At 44.5% G+C, this 14,158-nt stretch overlaps 1 protein-coding gene across 2 annotated transcripts in view; it reads right to left on the bottom strand.

The window, feature by feature from the left end:
- CSTF3 (cleavage stimulation factor subunit 3) overlaps positions 1-4,439 on the bottom strand; it is a 47,971-nt gene extending 43,532 nt beyond the window's left edge. For both annotated transcript variants that reach the window (XM_054283728.1, XM_054283729.1), the window contains exon 1: positions 4,262-4,439. In XM_054283728.1, coding sequence (XP_054139703.1) covers positions 4,262-4,291 — 30 coding nt within the window. In that variant the 5' untranslated portion in view covers positions 4,292-4,439. The remainder of the gene's footprint in view (positions 1-4,261) is intronic.
- Positions 4,440-14,158: the final 9,719 nt, after the last annotated feature.

Here is a 14,158-nt window from a genome sequence, read left to right as displayed (position 1 = left end):
ATGGAATTTCAAATGTATTAACATCCATTACATTAACTTGACAAGCATTGGTAGTTGTTCAGTTTGCTAAATTTACAGGTTGGTTTAGTCTAAGGCTTTTTTCCCTTTAAGTTTATTTAAAGCTGCATGTGCAGAGAAGAACAAGTTTTAAAACCCTTTCCTCAGTAACAAATCCCTTCACTGGGGGAACTGTAGTGTCAGCTTAGCAAAACTTGCATTTTCTTAAATGTTTTTAATGCCTTGATTTCTTCTATTCTACACTAAACCACTTGGAAAAAAATGTGTCCTTTAAGGCTGGAGCAGACACAGCCCAGGATATTCATCTTGACCAAGAAAGGAACTTCTGTAAGTACTGCCCCATCCCAACATCATCTGGGCTCAAAACTCCAGAGAAATTGAAATTTTACATTAGCAATGATTACCATCCTTTCCTCACAGGACTATTTCCCAAATGTTGCACTGACACATTTTTCACTTAACTTCTTATTTGCATAGCTGGAACTTCCTGACTCTGGAAATACACCTAAATGATAATTTATTTACAACTGTGTAAAAATTGTCATTAAAGCACTGCATTACAAACCCAGCAGCTTTCCTTCAGCAACACTTGCACTTATTGTGTCTACTCTTAAATGGCTCCTCCTGTGATGTTAAACCCACACAATCCTGCAAGGAAAGTCTTCTTTCAGCACTGCACTCAGTGACATCTATTTTTAAAATATTAAACTGAAGTTAACTACAACTTCACAACATTTACTACTGTCTTTAGCATGCAGAAACTTTCATGATGTACCACATCAAACAGACACATGACAAAGAGAGGAAGGAATCAAAAGGGACAAAAGTACCTGAAGAAACCAGAACAAACTGGTTTTGAGGTATTTTTATAGTCACAGAGACAATACAGACATCTTGTTTTCCACAGATCCATATTCATGGAACATAAAAATGCATCTCAGACTGGGGCAGCATCTTAGAAACTCTAACTGGGAGTGTGAAATGCATGTTGTAACCTCAAAAGGCTGGAAGGCAACAAGGAAGGGGCAAAGCAAATGTTATGTGATCATCAGATGGAGGTGATGCCTGGCAAGCATTTATAATGGGGAATGGAGGTTTTGTCACCAAGGCCATGAAAGAAGCACCATGACTGACATGGAACTGGATGTGCACACAGAGGAGCACAAACATGTCCAGACATGCGTGGGTGCAAGCACGGGCTCTTTGTAACCCTGGCCAGAGCCTGCCATGGAATTTTCTGGCAAACAGTGGCAGATGCAGCAGCCCTTCAGTCTACAAAAGAGCATTTCTGTGACACAGACAGGCTGAGTGCTTGCTATTCCAGAAACTGACCCTGGCAATTCTGCTTCGTTCAACACCAGGAGGCCCCGGCAGAAATCTGGCAGAGGCCTGATGGATTGAAGTCCTCACACGATCCAGCTGGTTCTCCAGGACTAATCTGGGCCCAGCACAGTTAACACAGAGCAAGAATTTAAATGCACTCCAAGAGTTGTGGCTGCATTGCATTTCTCTGTCAATACTGTTCATTGCTCTACAGTAACATGATGAGGAGACAAGCTACATAACACAGGTCAGGTCCTGGTCACACAGTAACAACTCCTGCAGCTGAGCCTGGCCCCAGGTTGGAATGCCAGCCTCAGTTTCTCCAGGCAGGCACACCCAGAACCCTGTGAGGGAACTCCAGGCCTTCCATCCAGCACCAGAGCAGCTGCAGTGAGGGTGCCCCAGGCTCTGCTGCTCCTCCCTCCAGCAAATCACAATCCACAAGCCTTCATCAGGAGGATGGAGCAGTAGAAATAAAAAAATAAAAATGAACCCAACCTATATGAATGAGCATTTTTTAATCTAAGTGCACCCAACATGAACACAGAAATAATAATGGGCAAAAAAAAGGAACTTTATTATGGTCCACAGACCAAGTAACTCAACCTTTTGCTTATCAAATCCTCCCTTGCAAAAGAACAGAAAGTCTAAAGTCAGCAGGGCTGCAGTTAAATAGTAACACTTTACAGGCTGTAGAAACACACGTGCCCTTTTGACAAACAGCTTAACTGAGCCATGAAACATCAAAGCATTCCTGAAAACATTCTGGAGTGGGGAAATGAAACCTGGAACATGCCACACACCAGCACTAACAACATCTTGCTGTGGCACATTCTTACTTCTCTGCAGCCATGCATCTCAGGATGAAGGGAACCATCCTGAAGGATGCCCAAACACACTGAGCAGCCTGAAGCACACAGGGAATGTTGGGGCATTACCCTAACCAGGCAGAACCTAAGTATTTTACACTCTGAGCCAAGCATCTGATGAAGGGAACCATTCTGAAAAATGCCCAAGCACATTGAGCAACTCAGAGCACACAGGGAATGTTGGGGCATGACCCTAACCAGGCAGAACCTGAGTATTTTACACTCTGAGCCACACATCTGATGAAGGGAACCATTGTGAGGAATGCCCAAACACACTCCAAGCACACTGAGCAGTCTGAGCAACTCAGAGCACACAGGGAATGTTGGGACATGACCCTAACCAGGCATATCCTGAGTATTTTACACCCTGATCCATGCATCTGATGAAGGGAACCCTTCTGAAGGATGCCCAAGCACACAGGGAATATTGGGACATGACCCTAACCAGGCATATCCTGAGTATTTTACACCCTGATTCATGCATCTCATGATGAAGGCAACCATCCTGCAGGATGCCCATACACACTCCAAGCACACTGAGCAACCTGAGCAACTCAGAGCACACAGGGAATTTTGGGACATGACCCTAACCAGGCATATCCTGAGTATTTTACACTCTGAGCCAAGCATCTGATGAAGGGAACCATTCTGAAAAATGCCCAAGCACACTGAGCAACTCAGAGCACACAGGGAATGTTGGGGCATTACCCTAACCAGGCATATCCTGAGTATTTCACACTCTGAGCATTACATTTCCTATACCCACCCCATCCACCAAAATAGTGAGCTTATAAATAAAATTGACACTCCATCCTCTAGGGGTATAGGCACAGGCATACAGAAATTCAGCAGTTTGGGAAGAAACTAACATTCTACAAAGAAAAAACCACTTCAAGAAGCAACTGAGGCACCAGCTTGATTTTAAGAATTTCTAAAGGCTAAGACACGTGGCTGTTATCAATAACTCTTCCCATGTGGCTGTTATCAATAATTCTTCCCTCAGTCAGGAATTTTCATCCCCACCCCTCCAATTGATACAGATTTCAAACATAACCCCAACTACTAAAAAAAGCCACTTTTTTTTAGTAGAGAAACTCTGCCAGTAAGTCAGAAATCGTTCATAGTAACACTAGATTTAAAAAGGTGACATACAACACTGTGGTAGCTCTCTATAAATTAAGAGATTAGAGTAAATACAGACTTTAGCCTATTAAAAAAAAAAAAAAAACCAAAAAAAACCAAAAAAAAAAAACCAACGAAAACCAAACAAACTCCGCTGAAACTGCAGCTACTTCACAGAATCCCAGAAGGATGAGGTTTGGAAGGGACCTCTGGAGATCCCCTAGTGCAACCCTGCTGCCCAGGCAAGGTCACCTGCTGGAGCAGGTGACACAGGAATGGGTCCAGGTGGGATTTGGATGCGTCCAGAGAGGGAAATTCCGCGCCCTCCCTGGGCAGCCGATCCAACGCTGAACCTAAAGCAGTTCTTCCTCATGCTGAGCTGGCACTTCTGGGCCTTTCATTTAGCTCCCTACTAAACGAAAGGAGCGCTGTACTGTAAGAAAACCCTTTATCAAGCAAACGCGTGTTTATCGTTTCTAGTTTAAGGATTAAGCGTGTTTTAGCAATGCTTTATTCTGGAGGTGTCGTTGGAGGCCTTCTCCATGAAACGCCTGAGTTCGGCCAACGCTCGCTTTACATAACACCGCAAGCTGCCTCTGTAAACAGCCTGACCGTGCTGCGATTCCTTCCCGGAGTGCGCTGCCTTCAGCGGCCACGACCGAGCGGGACCGTGACCGTGACCGGGCCGCCCATTGTCCGGCTGGGCCTGAGAGCCGGGGCTCCGGGCCCGTCACCGCCCGGGCCGGGCCAGCTCCGCTCCCCGCCTGCCTACGGGGCACACGGAGCTCCTCCGACGGCCAGCGGGGCAGGGGAGACCGGCCGGGCTCAGGGCCGCGCTCCGCTGGGCCCCGCCGCACGCCCGCCCTCACCGAGCCCCCACCGCCCCGCTCCCTCAGGGCGCGGCCTGCGCTCACCCGGCCCCGCCTCACCTGGTCGCCGGCGGTTCCCTCTCCGGACATGGCGCGTTCAAAGCGGGCTGGGGCGCGGGGCCCCGAGCAGGTTAAAGCTCCTTAAAAATCGCTCGTCCGGCCGCAGCCGCCGCGCCCGGAGAGCAGCAGCGAGAGAGCGGCAAAATGGCGGCGGCACCTCCGGCCCGGGGGCGGGGGAGCGGGGCTGGCGGGAGGAAAGGCGTCATCGCGGCGCGCGGGGGCGGCCGGAAGGGGCGGGGCCGCGCTGAGGGCGGGAGGCTGAGCTGAGGCGGTGCTTCCTCTTCGCGCTCCTCTTCCTCTCCTGCTCCTCTTCCTCTCCTTTTTCCTGCCCTTCCTTCCCTTTCCACGTCGTGGGGGCAGAGCTGGCTCCCCAGAGCCGCTGTTGCCCCACATGGGCTGGATGGAGCCGCGATGCCCGGCCCAGCCCTGAGGGTGGCCCCGGGAGGGCGGGAGGCTGCGCTGAGGCGGCCCTTCCTCTCCCCGCTCCTCTTCCTCCCCTTTTTCCTGCCCTTTCCTTCCCTTTCCACGTCGTGGGGACAGAGCTGGCTCCCCGGAGCCGCTGCTGCCCCATACGGGCAGGATGGAGCGGCGATGCCCGGCCCGGCCATGAGGGTGGCCCCGGGAAGGCGCGCTGAGGCGGCGCTTCCCCTTCCCGCTCCTCTTCGTCTCCCCGCTCCTCTTCCTCTCCTTTTTCCTGCCCCTTCCTTCTCTTTCCACGTTGTAGGGACAGACCTGGCTCCCCGGAGCCGCTGCTGCCCCACACGGGCAGGATGGAGCCGCGATGCCCGGCCCGGCCATGAGGGTGGCCCCGGGAGCCGCTGTAGCCGCGCTCATGGCACCCCTCAGAGGGATGGAGGGAGCTGCGGGAGCTCGGAGACTTCCAGCAGCTCCTGGCCGGCGCTTTGCCTTCGCTGAGGCAGCGCCAGAGGCGGATGCCAGCCGCAGGGCCGTCCCTTGCACCCCACAAGCGCTTTTGCTGATTGAGACAAGTTCAAAACACAGGCTGAGATCGGCGTCACTAAAGATGTCAAGGGCGCAGGAGGGAGCTTCCTCTAAAGCTACTTAGTTTTTTGTGGAAAATGCCAATCACTTGTTTTTAAAAGTTTAATAGTAATCAAATGGCTATAAAAATAGTACTACAATTAGAGTAATAATGATTTGGACAATTTGAATTAGGACAATATGAGACAATAGAGACAAAGAGTTACGGATGTCCAGGTACCTTTTTTTGGGCAGCGCAGGCCTGAAAAAGGACCCATGTTAACAGAGGATTAACCTTTAAAAGCAACAGCCTGTTGCACGTTCATACACCTCATACATGGTGCATAAATTCCATTCAAACACAGGATTCTGTCAGCTTCTTCCTCTGAATCCTAATAGTGCCTTTAAGGCGGGAAGAAGTTCATTTCTCTTGATAATGGGGCAATAAATTCTTTTTCTCTGAAAGTTTCAGGTGTCCTGTGGCTGCTATCTCGCTGCAAGCCCTTTCTTTAAATAAAGTATCCTACATAGCATCGTTTCTATTTTAACATTTTGTTATAACCTAAAACTATATTTAACACACTACTTAAGAGAATTAATACAGCATCACTTTCTAACACAACACATATAATATTCATTTTAATATTTGCCAAAAGCCAATCATAAAATACACATTTTTCACAGTTTTGTTTACAAAATACCCAGCAGCCAGAGAAAAGAGCCTTGAGGCAGCCAATGCAGGGAAACTCTGCTATATTAAAAAAAAAAAAATCTGGGAGGAGGCTTGGCACATACCAAGGTGATTTAGCTGCCTTCACAACAGCAGTGTGATGCTAAAATAATACATGAAGAAACTTGGTGTTAGTGCAGGGATTTCTTTTCTGCCTCATCTTGCAGAAGTCACTATCTTAAACCACAGAAATGTGTGGCAATGGGACATAAGGAACACGTAATGTGCAACCTTCTGAAGCTTCACCTGGAAAAAGTAAAGGGAGCAGAGAGTGGAGAGTCAGTTGACTAATTGTGCACTAACATTTCTCAGAACTTTGATTCTTCAAAAGTGAAACACCAACGTGTCTTGGCTGATAAGCTGTGCTGTCCTTGGAGAACAGGGACTACAAAAACCCTGCAATTTTCCAAGTCATTCTTGTAATGTTTTTCCACTTCCTACACAGGAACTAATTCCTTCAAAGCAATTGCTTGAAGCAATGCTGGGAAAACTTCTAATTAGAGAACACTTGTGTCATTGCAGGGCTGCAGAGTGTCGGCTGCCTCCCTGGCCTGGCTGAATCTCTTTTTTTTTCTGGTTCTTCAGGTTCCCATTTTGTTGTGAATGCCAGGGCTCCCAGCCTGAGGAAGCTGGGGCAGCCAGGACATGATGACAGGCCTGGCTGCTTGGCAGGGCTGCCCTTCAGCTTGGTGATATCAGACAGGAGGATGTTGTTGGTGCCTGCTGTGATTCATGCTCAGCTCAGTCACCGATGTGGAACTTCATGAATCAACAAGGAAACTCTGGGTTATGCTGTTCTGGGAGGGAATGAGGCAGAAATCAAAAATCCAGAGCTGCTCAGGAATTAAAGGCTGCTGTACCTGCGGGGACTTGGAAATGGAAGAAAATGAGAACCTAGATAGATGTTGAACCTTAGAGGCTGCCAGGCCAGGATCTTGGTGAGCTGTAAGCAAAGCAAATTTGAAAGGAAGCTGCTTGCAGAGAGTTGGGGTTATCAAACAGGCCTGACATACCTGCCTCCCAAGGCATTCTAGCAGCTAGTTATGAAATCACGGGTTCTGTGCAACTAAAACCACCAAAAACATTGTTTGCAACCTAGTTCTCAGAAGGATTCAATCACAGATGTAATTGTGTTGGTTGTGTCTGCTCAGTGCTGGAAGGACAGTTTTAGCCCCTCGGATTTGAGCTGCCCTGGTAATTTCTGTGTGCCAGTGCTGAATCCCACCAGAGGGCAGAGGGTGCTGAAGGTTGTCACCAGTGTCACCACGCTTGCTGGAGGCTGTGGGCTGTCTCCCCTCCTCTGAGATGCATTTCAGACACGGGGTGAAGGTGAGGACCTGGAAACTGAGAGATCCCACCTTGCTCTTGGCCACGAGCGTGCTGGGGCCTGGTGTTTGCTCAGCTGAGACTTCTGCCCTACAGAACCCACAATCACCCCTTTGGTGCTTCTAAAGTGACAACACCCTGGGGATTCTGTGAACCAAAGAGGAGAAAGCAGCCTAAATTTACATTCTCATAGGTCATGATTAAGAATGAATAAATTAATCCTTCAGATGGATCAATCCAGACTGGTGTTGCTCCCCATTTGACCTCCAGCGAGCTGTGTCTTACTAATCAAGTGTATAAATGAGGAAGGAGGCAAAACCCAAACAGGCTTTGCTGAGTTTGTTTTCTTGGGCTCTGCACTGGCACTGCTGGGCTTTGTAGTCAAGAAGGAAGGAAGCATCTGGGAGGGATTTGGGTGGTGAGGAGGAGAAGGCAGCAACAGGACTGAAAAGAGTTTGGAAATTCAGTGTATGAGCAAGAAAACAGAGCTGAATGGACCAGTGAGCAGCTAGGGTGATGAGTAAAAAATAATTACAGCAGATCACATAGTTGCAGTAATATATTTTAATAGTGTAATAAGATGTTAAAATTTGGGGTTGAATTCTAACCTCCTCACCATCAATTCCTTTGCTTAAATTGCCTATTACTTAGTGCTATTTATTACATTGTTGCCTCACTTATTTTTTGTAAGCAGCTTTTTCAGTTTTTCTAAGGAAACTATAAATAATCATCATGTCAATTAAATCCTGTTCTGTTTTCAATGCAGAATTATTTCCCAGTGCAAGTAATTGTTACCTTGCGATAACACTTCTTGCTGTTGTGGAGCATTATTAGTATTCATCAATGTTTATTTATATTGCCTTGTGGATTCTTGGGAAAATTTACCATAATGAAATGAAATCTGAAGCTGGATTTGTGTGCATCTCTCTCTCTCTGGTTACAGCTGTACTTTAAGCAGGAAACACTAAGCAGTGAACATAGTGCAGTAAATTATTTAAGCCAACAACTGGGTATCCTCATGGGCAGGGTTACATTGTTTTTTTTCCTTTGAGATTTGTAGTCAGATGTTTATGTATGTACCCTTTATAGTGTACATACAGTGGGTCTAACATGTCCTAAATGCTTTGTGAGCATATCAGCTCCCCAGGATGGGCACAGTCAGCGCCCCATGCCCAGCAGCCATTCCTCTGGCATTCCTGCAACAGTGTCCAAGGCTCTGAAAATCAGAGATGCTGATACCCACCAGCTCTGCCCGGGCCAAATTCATCGGCAGAAAAAGAGTAAAAATCTAGAAAACCTCAAATAACACAACGGTTTAAAAAGCCAACACACAGAACATCCCGAACCAAAACAACAAAAACCACCCAGCCAACAGCAACAACAACAACAACAAAAGAAAACCAGCTGAAAAACGCTATTCTGGATGAAAGTGGAGCCCAAATGAAGGGAGAAAGATGAGGTACTGTACACAAACAGCAGCGCAGTTCACTGATTGCAACGTTCCCAAACTTCGGAGTGTCTGTAACCTGAGTATTTTGGAAGTCCTTCAGATGCTCCTAGCGAGCACTGGCACGTTCCCCCGTGTCCCTGTGTGACTCACCCGGGAGGTGGCAGGCGAACACCGCTCGGCCAGCGCAGAGAGGGGACGAGCTGCACGTACCTGGCACCTGCCCAGCAGGGAGAACGGCACGGCGCCAACTCGGGGGGTTCATATCTGCATTACGGGATTTTTTTCCTGCCACTTTGCTGTTGGACATCCCGAGTGTCTTTCTGTGAATGTTGCTGTCGAGTCACAGCTTGCAAAGTTATAGTATTTTAGCTTTATTTTAGGAAAAAGTCACCCACGTTTTGGGTGTAAGGGTTTTAACAGTTAATAAGAAGGGCAGAAAGTAGGAAGAAAATCCTACTTTCACAGAGTCATCAAGGGATGATTGGAAATCAAAGAGGGAACTTGCCAGTAGGCAGCATAGAGATCATGCAACAAATAAAAGGGAGAACAAAATGAGGTGGGGCAGAACATACTTACTTGTAATTGGCTTTATGCTTTTGCATACAAGTATTTAGCCTCAGGTGTTTTCTAGTGTATGCTTGCTTACTCTGGTTGCAAATACACAGACAAAGCCCTGTAAAAAACATAGTGGTGATTGCAGATATTTCTCACTTAAAGCCAGTGATACAAAATTTAGTGCTCATTGTGATTAATGGATATAGTACTTTCAAAAAATGCTAGTGATTAACAATAAATAATTGACTATCTAAGCATAATGTTGCTTGCACTCAAATGCCTTCTACTTAGCTGAATAATCCAATCATCATAAGATGATGTGCAAGAGTCAGTTTATAAGACATTACATGCTGTTCATTTTCATAATGTACTGGAGAACATGAGCACAGAACATCACAGGTTTCCACCTCGGGGTGTTTTGGGCAGAGCTCTTGTTTTCCTAAACACACAAGTTGTCCACAGGCAAGAAGCTCACCCTGCCCACACAGATCCTACCTGTGCAAGCACCGTGTTTGTGCAGCCTGGAGAAACAGGAAAGGTGGAACTGGCCACCCGGTCCACCTGCCATGGGGGTGGGGAGGTTGCTATGCAACTTTGGTGTTTGATGTTTTGCTTGAAAGCTCAGCTCCAGGAAACAAGGGTTTACATAAGAATCAATCTTTCTTTCCTCTAAGTTTGTTTCCTTCTATTATGAAACAAAGCTTGTTTGCGTGATTCAAGTGCATCTCAAGCTCCCAGAAACCTAGAAGCAATGTGGAAGAAACCAAAGTTTGGGATTGTTTCAATCTCCTTAATTTTAGGCAAACTTGATCTACAAATCCTGGAAATGCTTGTGTAATGGAATAGTAACCACCCCCACCTCCTGATCCACAAGATAGCCCTTGCTTCAGCTCACCTTCAAAACCCATGGTGACTGTGCTGTGTGTCCCATCTTAAGCCACATTTATGTCTCTAATGCCATTACTGTTCCCAAAGCTAATTTTGAAGAAATGACTGATGTTCCTGACGTCTGTGTGAATCTCCTGCGCTGCTGATGTCGCCTCGTCCAGACCTGCTCGTGAAATCCCAGCTCCCTATGAGTTTGTGTGAATTTACCTTGACAGATTGCATGCACTTTGAATTAAGGACTGTGTTTTCATATTTATCTCTAAAGCAGCTGGGTGCCATGGTGATCACACCAGCCAAGCAGACAGATCCACTTGTGCTTAATGATAACTGCAATGCTGGGGTTCTTTCCTGTAGGAAACTGGGATTCATGTTAACAGAGCTGTCTTTTGTAGTTAAACCAGGGATTCCAAGTTTCCTTGTGTGCCATTTTTTAGTAAATTAATAAGGACACAAAGCTAAGGAGGTGCTTTTATGTTCTCTTTTCTGGCTAAGCTTACACTGCATTTGAACCTGTAATGACACCCCAGCCCAATCACCACATGCTACAGTAGAATTTGCTTTGTTGTTGCATTTCTGAAATAGTATAACACTGCACTTTGAAATCTCATTTAAGAGAAATGTCTCATAAGAAAAAGCACCCTTCAGGTCAACAGTCTGAAAAGTATTGCCTCTTCCAGGCTGCTCTAATTATGTATTGATTGTACTTAAATCTTGCATTACAGTTCATTTCATGTTACATGCGTGCATTTGTTATTTTTTTCCTTGTGTTGTTTTGACAGTTTTTAAATAATAATACATGGGTGAGTGTTTACTCTGGAACAGCCATTTCAGTTTATTAGCATACAGAGGGCAATGAGGCAGAAAAGGAAATGTAATGCTTATATATTAGTTAGTACTTATTCCACGTAGCATCTTTCCAAAGACTGGGGACAATTCCTGGGGAAATGACTCAAAATGTAATGATTCTGCAGTGATTTAACATGAAAAAATGAGGTGCCTTGGATTTTTATTATATTTGTTTGCTCCTTGACCAGAAATGATGTGTCTTTATTTCTCATCATTCAGGCTTTCGTTGCAGTTGTTTGTCTTGGGAGCAAAGAACTGGACCTGCTGTATATCAGAAGTATGCATCCATTATATGAAAAAACAGATTTTCAATGTAAGTTTGGTCGAAAATGAATGAATCCCACAACTTTCCTTTTTTTTTTTTTTATGTTTCCCCCTTTTTTCCCCCTGTTGTAATTCGTTGGAAACCATGAGCACAGAAGGACGTGTGTATCCCAGCACAGTTTGGAGGTGCCATCCACCCAGACAGGACAGCAGGTTTGGGAACACTGTCAACACTAATTACCTTGTAAATCCAGGCGCCCATTGCAAGAACTGCAGCTTTCCCAGTTACAAACATATTGCCGGGAGATTTGGAGCAATTAAGCAGCAATTGTTCTCACAGAATGGGAGAAGCAGGGCTCTGGGAGGATGTAGTTGGGATGCTGCAAGGACCAGGGCACTTTCTCCCACAAGCTGCAGGTAAAACTATCACTGGGAGATAGAAGGAACAATGGGAAGGGTTCCACTGATTGATGAATGGAAAAAGATTGTATTTGCTTTTACAAATAAACTTCAGGTTTGCTGATAAACGAAATTAAACATTGAGAGATGAAAGAAACAATAGGGAAGAAAAAACCCTAAATTCTGTAAGAATTAAAAATTAAAAGGGAGAGTTATACATTTGTGGGAAATCTTCGGTATCAGGGGGTCTGAACCTCTCAAGTACCTCAGCCAATGGGGAAAGAGAGAAGGGAAATATGAGAAATGGGGATAAAAAGGAGGCTGCATCCTCCAAAAATCTGAGAGATCCCAGAGGAATGCCCCATGGCCTCTCCCTTTATTCCAATAAAGTAAAAAGACTCCTCTGTCTCCTTTTTGGGCCTTACCAAAGCATGGCACCTTTCCAACCATTCAATATCTACACATGAAAACACAACAAACCAAAACACACAACAATTACCAAAACACACAACAATTACCAAACTCAAAAAAAAAAAAATTAAATTATTTGTTTAGTTAACTAAACCATACACCATTATAAAAAAACCTTAAAAATAAACCGTAATTATCATGATATTTATACCTCATCTACTTCAAGTTACTGCTTGGTTCAGGTAATGAAGACAATGTTAAGGCAGTGTGATAAGTGAGCTGATCACTGTGGGCATGTGATGGACTGAAGCGTGGCACCTTTCCAACCTTTCAATATCTACACATGAAAATATATAACAATTACCAAAAAATATGACCAAACTCAAAATTAAAAAAATCATAATTAAATAATTGTTTAGTTAACTAAGCCTTACACCATTAAATAGAAAAAAAAACTTTAAAAAATAAACCGTAATTATCATGATATTTATACCTCATCTACTTCAAGTTACTGCTTGGTTCAGAAATGAAGACAATGCTAAGGCAGTGTGATAAGTGAGCTGATCACCGTGGGCATGTGATGGACTGAAGTGTGGCACCTTTCCAACCATTCAATATCTACACATGAAAACATACAACAATTACAAAAAAAATGACCAAACTTAAAAAAAAATAAATAATCTGTTAACGAAATGCTACACTATTATTAAAAAACTTTAAAAAGTAAAACATAATTATAATAATGTTTATACCTCATCTACTTCAAGTTAGTGCTTGGTTCAGGTAATGAAGACAATGCCAAGGCAGCGTGATAAGTGAGCTGTGTGTGACTGAAGGATGGCACTGCGATAGCTCTGGTGAGTTATTTGCTCATCAAAGGAGGTAATTGTGTTTAGAAGGGAGAGCCAGCAGGTTGTGCTGGGTGTGTGCGGTGCTTGCAGCGCTGAGCGCATTGTGTGTGTTATCTACTCGATGTGCTTTTCCCCAGCCCTATCTCGGTGCTCTCGCTGCCTTTTGTTTCAGCCTTGGCAGTGTGACTCATCTTCATAAGACGCATTTGCTACAATTATCTGCTGGGTTTCGCAATGAGTCCCACTCCCTCCTTTTGCCTCTCTTCTTTTCAGGCTTGCTTTCAGAAGTCATGCTTATAAATTCATGAGGTTTCTTGATTTTTTTTCTTCATTTTTCTCTCAGGAGGTGCCAGTTACCAGCGTGAAAGAACCACGCCTAAACTATGTGCTAAATCATGACATATCGTTTATTTTCAGACCGAATTCAAGTCTGTAAGGAAAAGCACTGCTGTATCCACCAGAAAAGGGAGAACACTGTGAGGAATGTTAATACCAAGCAATAATGAGGAAGAACGCCACTGTTTAAAATACAGTGGTAAATGACCCTTACAACTATGATAAATTTCAAACCCATATCTGCTCACATTTTCAAAGGCTTCAGAAGAATGCTGGGGATTAAAAACTGTTAATGATTGCTTTATCCCTCTCTTTTGTACTTAAAAGCAGGAGCAGCTGTTACACAGAACCACTGCTATCTGAAAGAATTAACTGCTTACATTAAATACATTTAAAGTGTCTCTACAGCTTTTTAAAACTCCCATGTCTATGTGCATATATTAAATTGAGTAAACAGTTTCTCTTTCCCAGCTGAATTTCATTTGTTCTGAGTTTTGCCTTTAACACTTGACAAGGAGGACACCCAGCACACGACAACAGCACGGACAAAGGTATAAGAAGATTTATAAATAAAGGTATATAAAGGTTTATAAATAAACCCCAGACACAAGGTGTCTGTGTTGAAAGGCAATTTCAGTCCTGCATCTGGAAGTTCTGATTGTTTTTTCTAAATCGATTTAACACATTTCATATTATTAAAATACATTTTAGCTAAGAATTCCCTTAGGAGTAATTTTTTTGTGCTCTTGCATTGTATACTCAGGGCATTGCTTATACATTTTTCTCATCCCTTGTGCACTTGACATAGGGTTCTAGAACATGAACTGAAATTGTTACCAAATGTAGGCCAAAAACTACAT

The sequence above is a fragment of the Melozone crissalis genome, unplaced genomic scaffold (assembly GCF_028551555.1).
Source record: "Melozone crissalis strain CALT ecotype California unplaced genomic scaffold, PUWL_Pcris_2 ptg000038l_1, whole genome shotgun sequence".
NCBI lineage: Eukaryota > Metazoa > Chordata > Aves > Passeriformes > Passerellidae > Melozone > Melozone crissalis.
The sequence above is the reverse complement of the archived record's forward strand: the minus strand, read 5'-3'. Positions and strand labels throughout refer to the sequence as shown.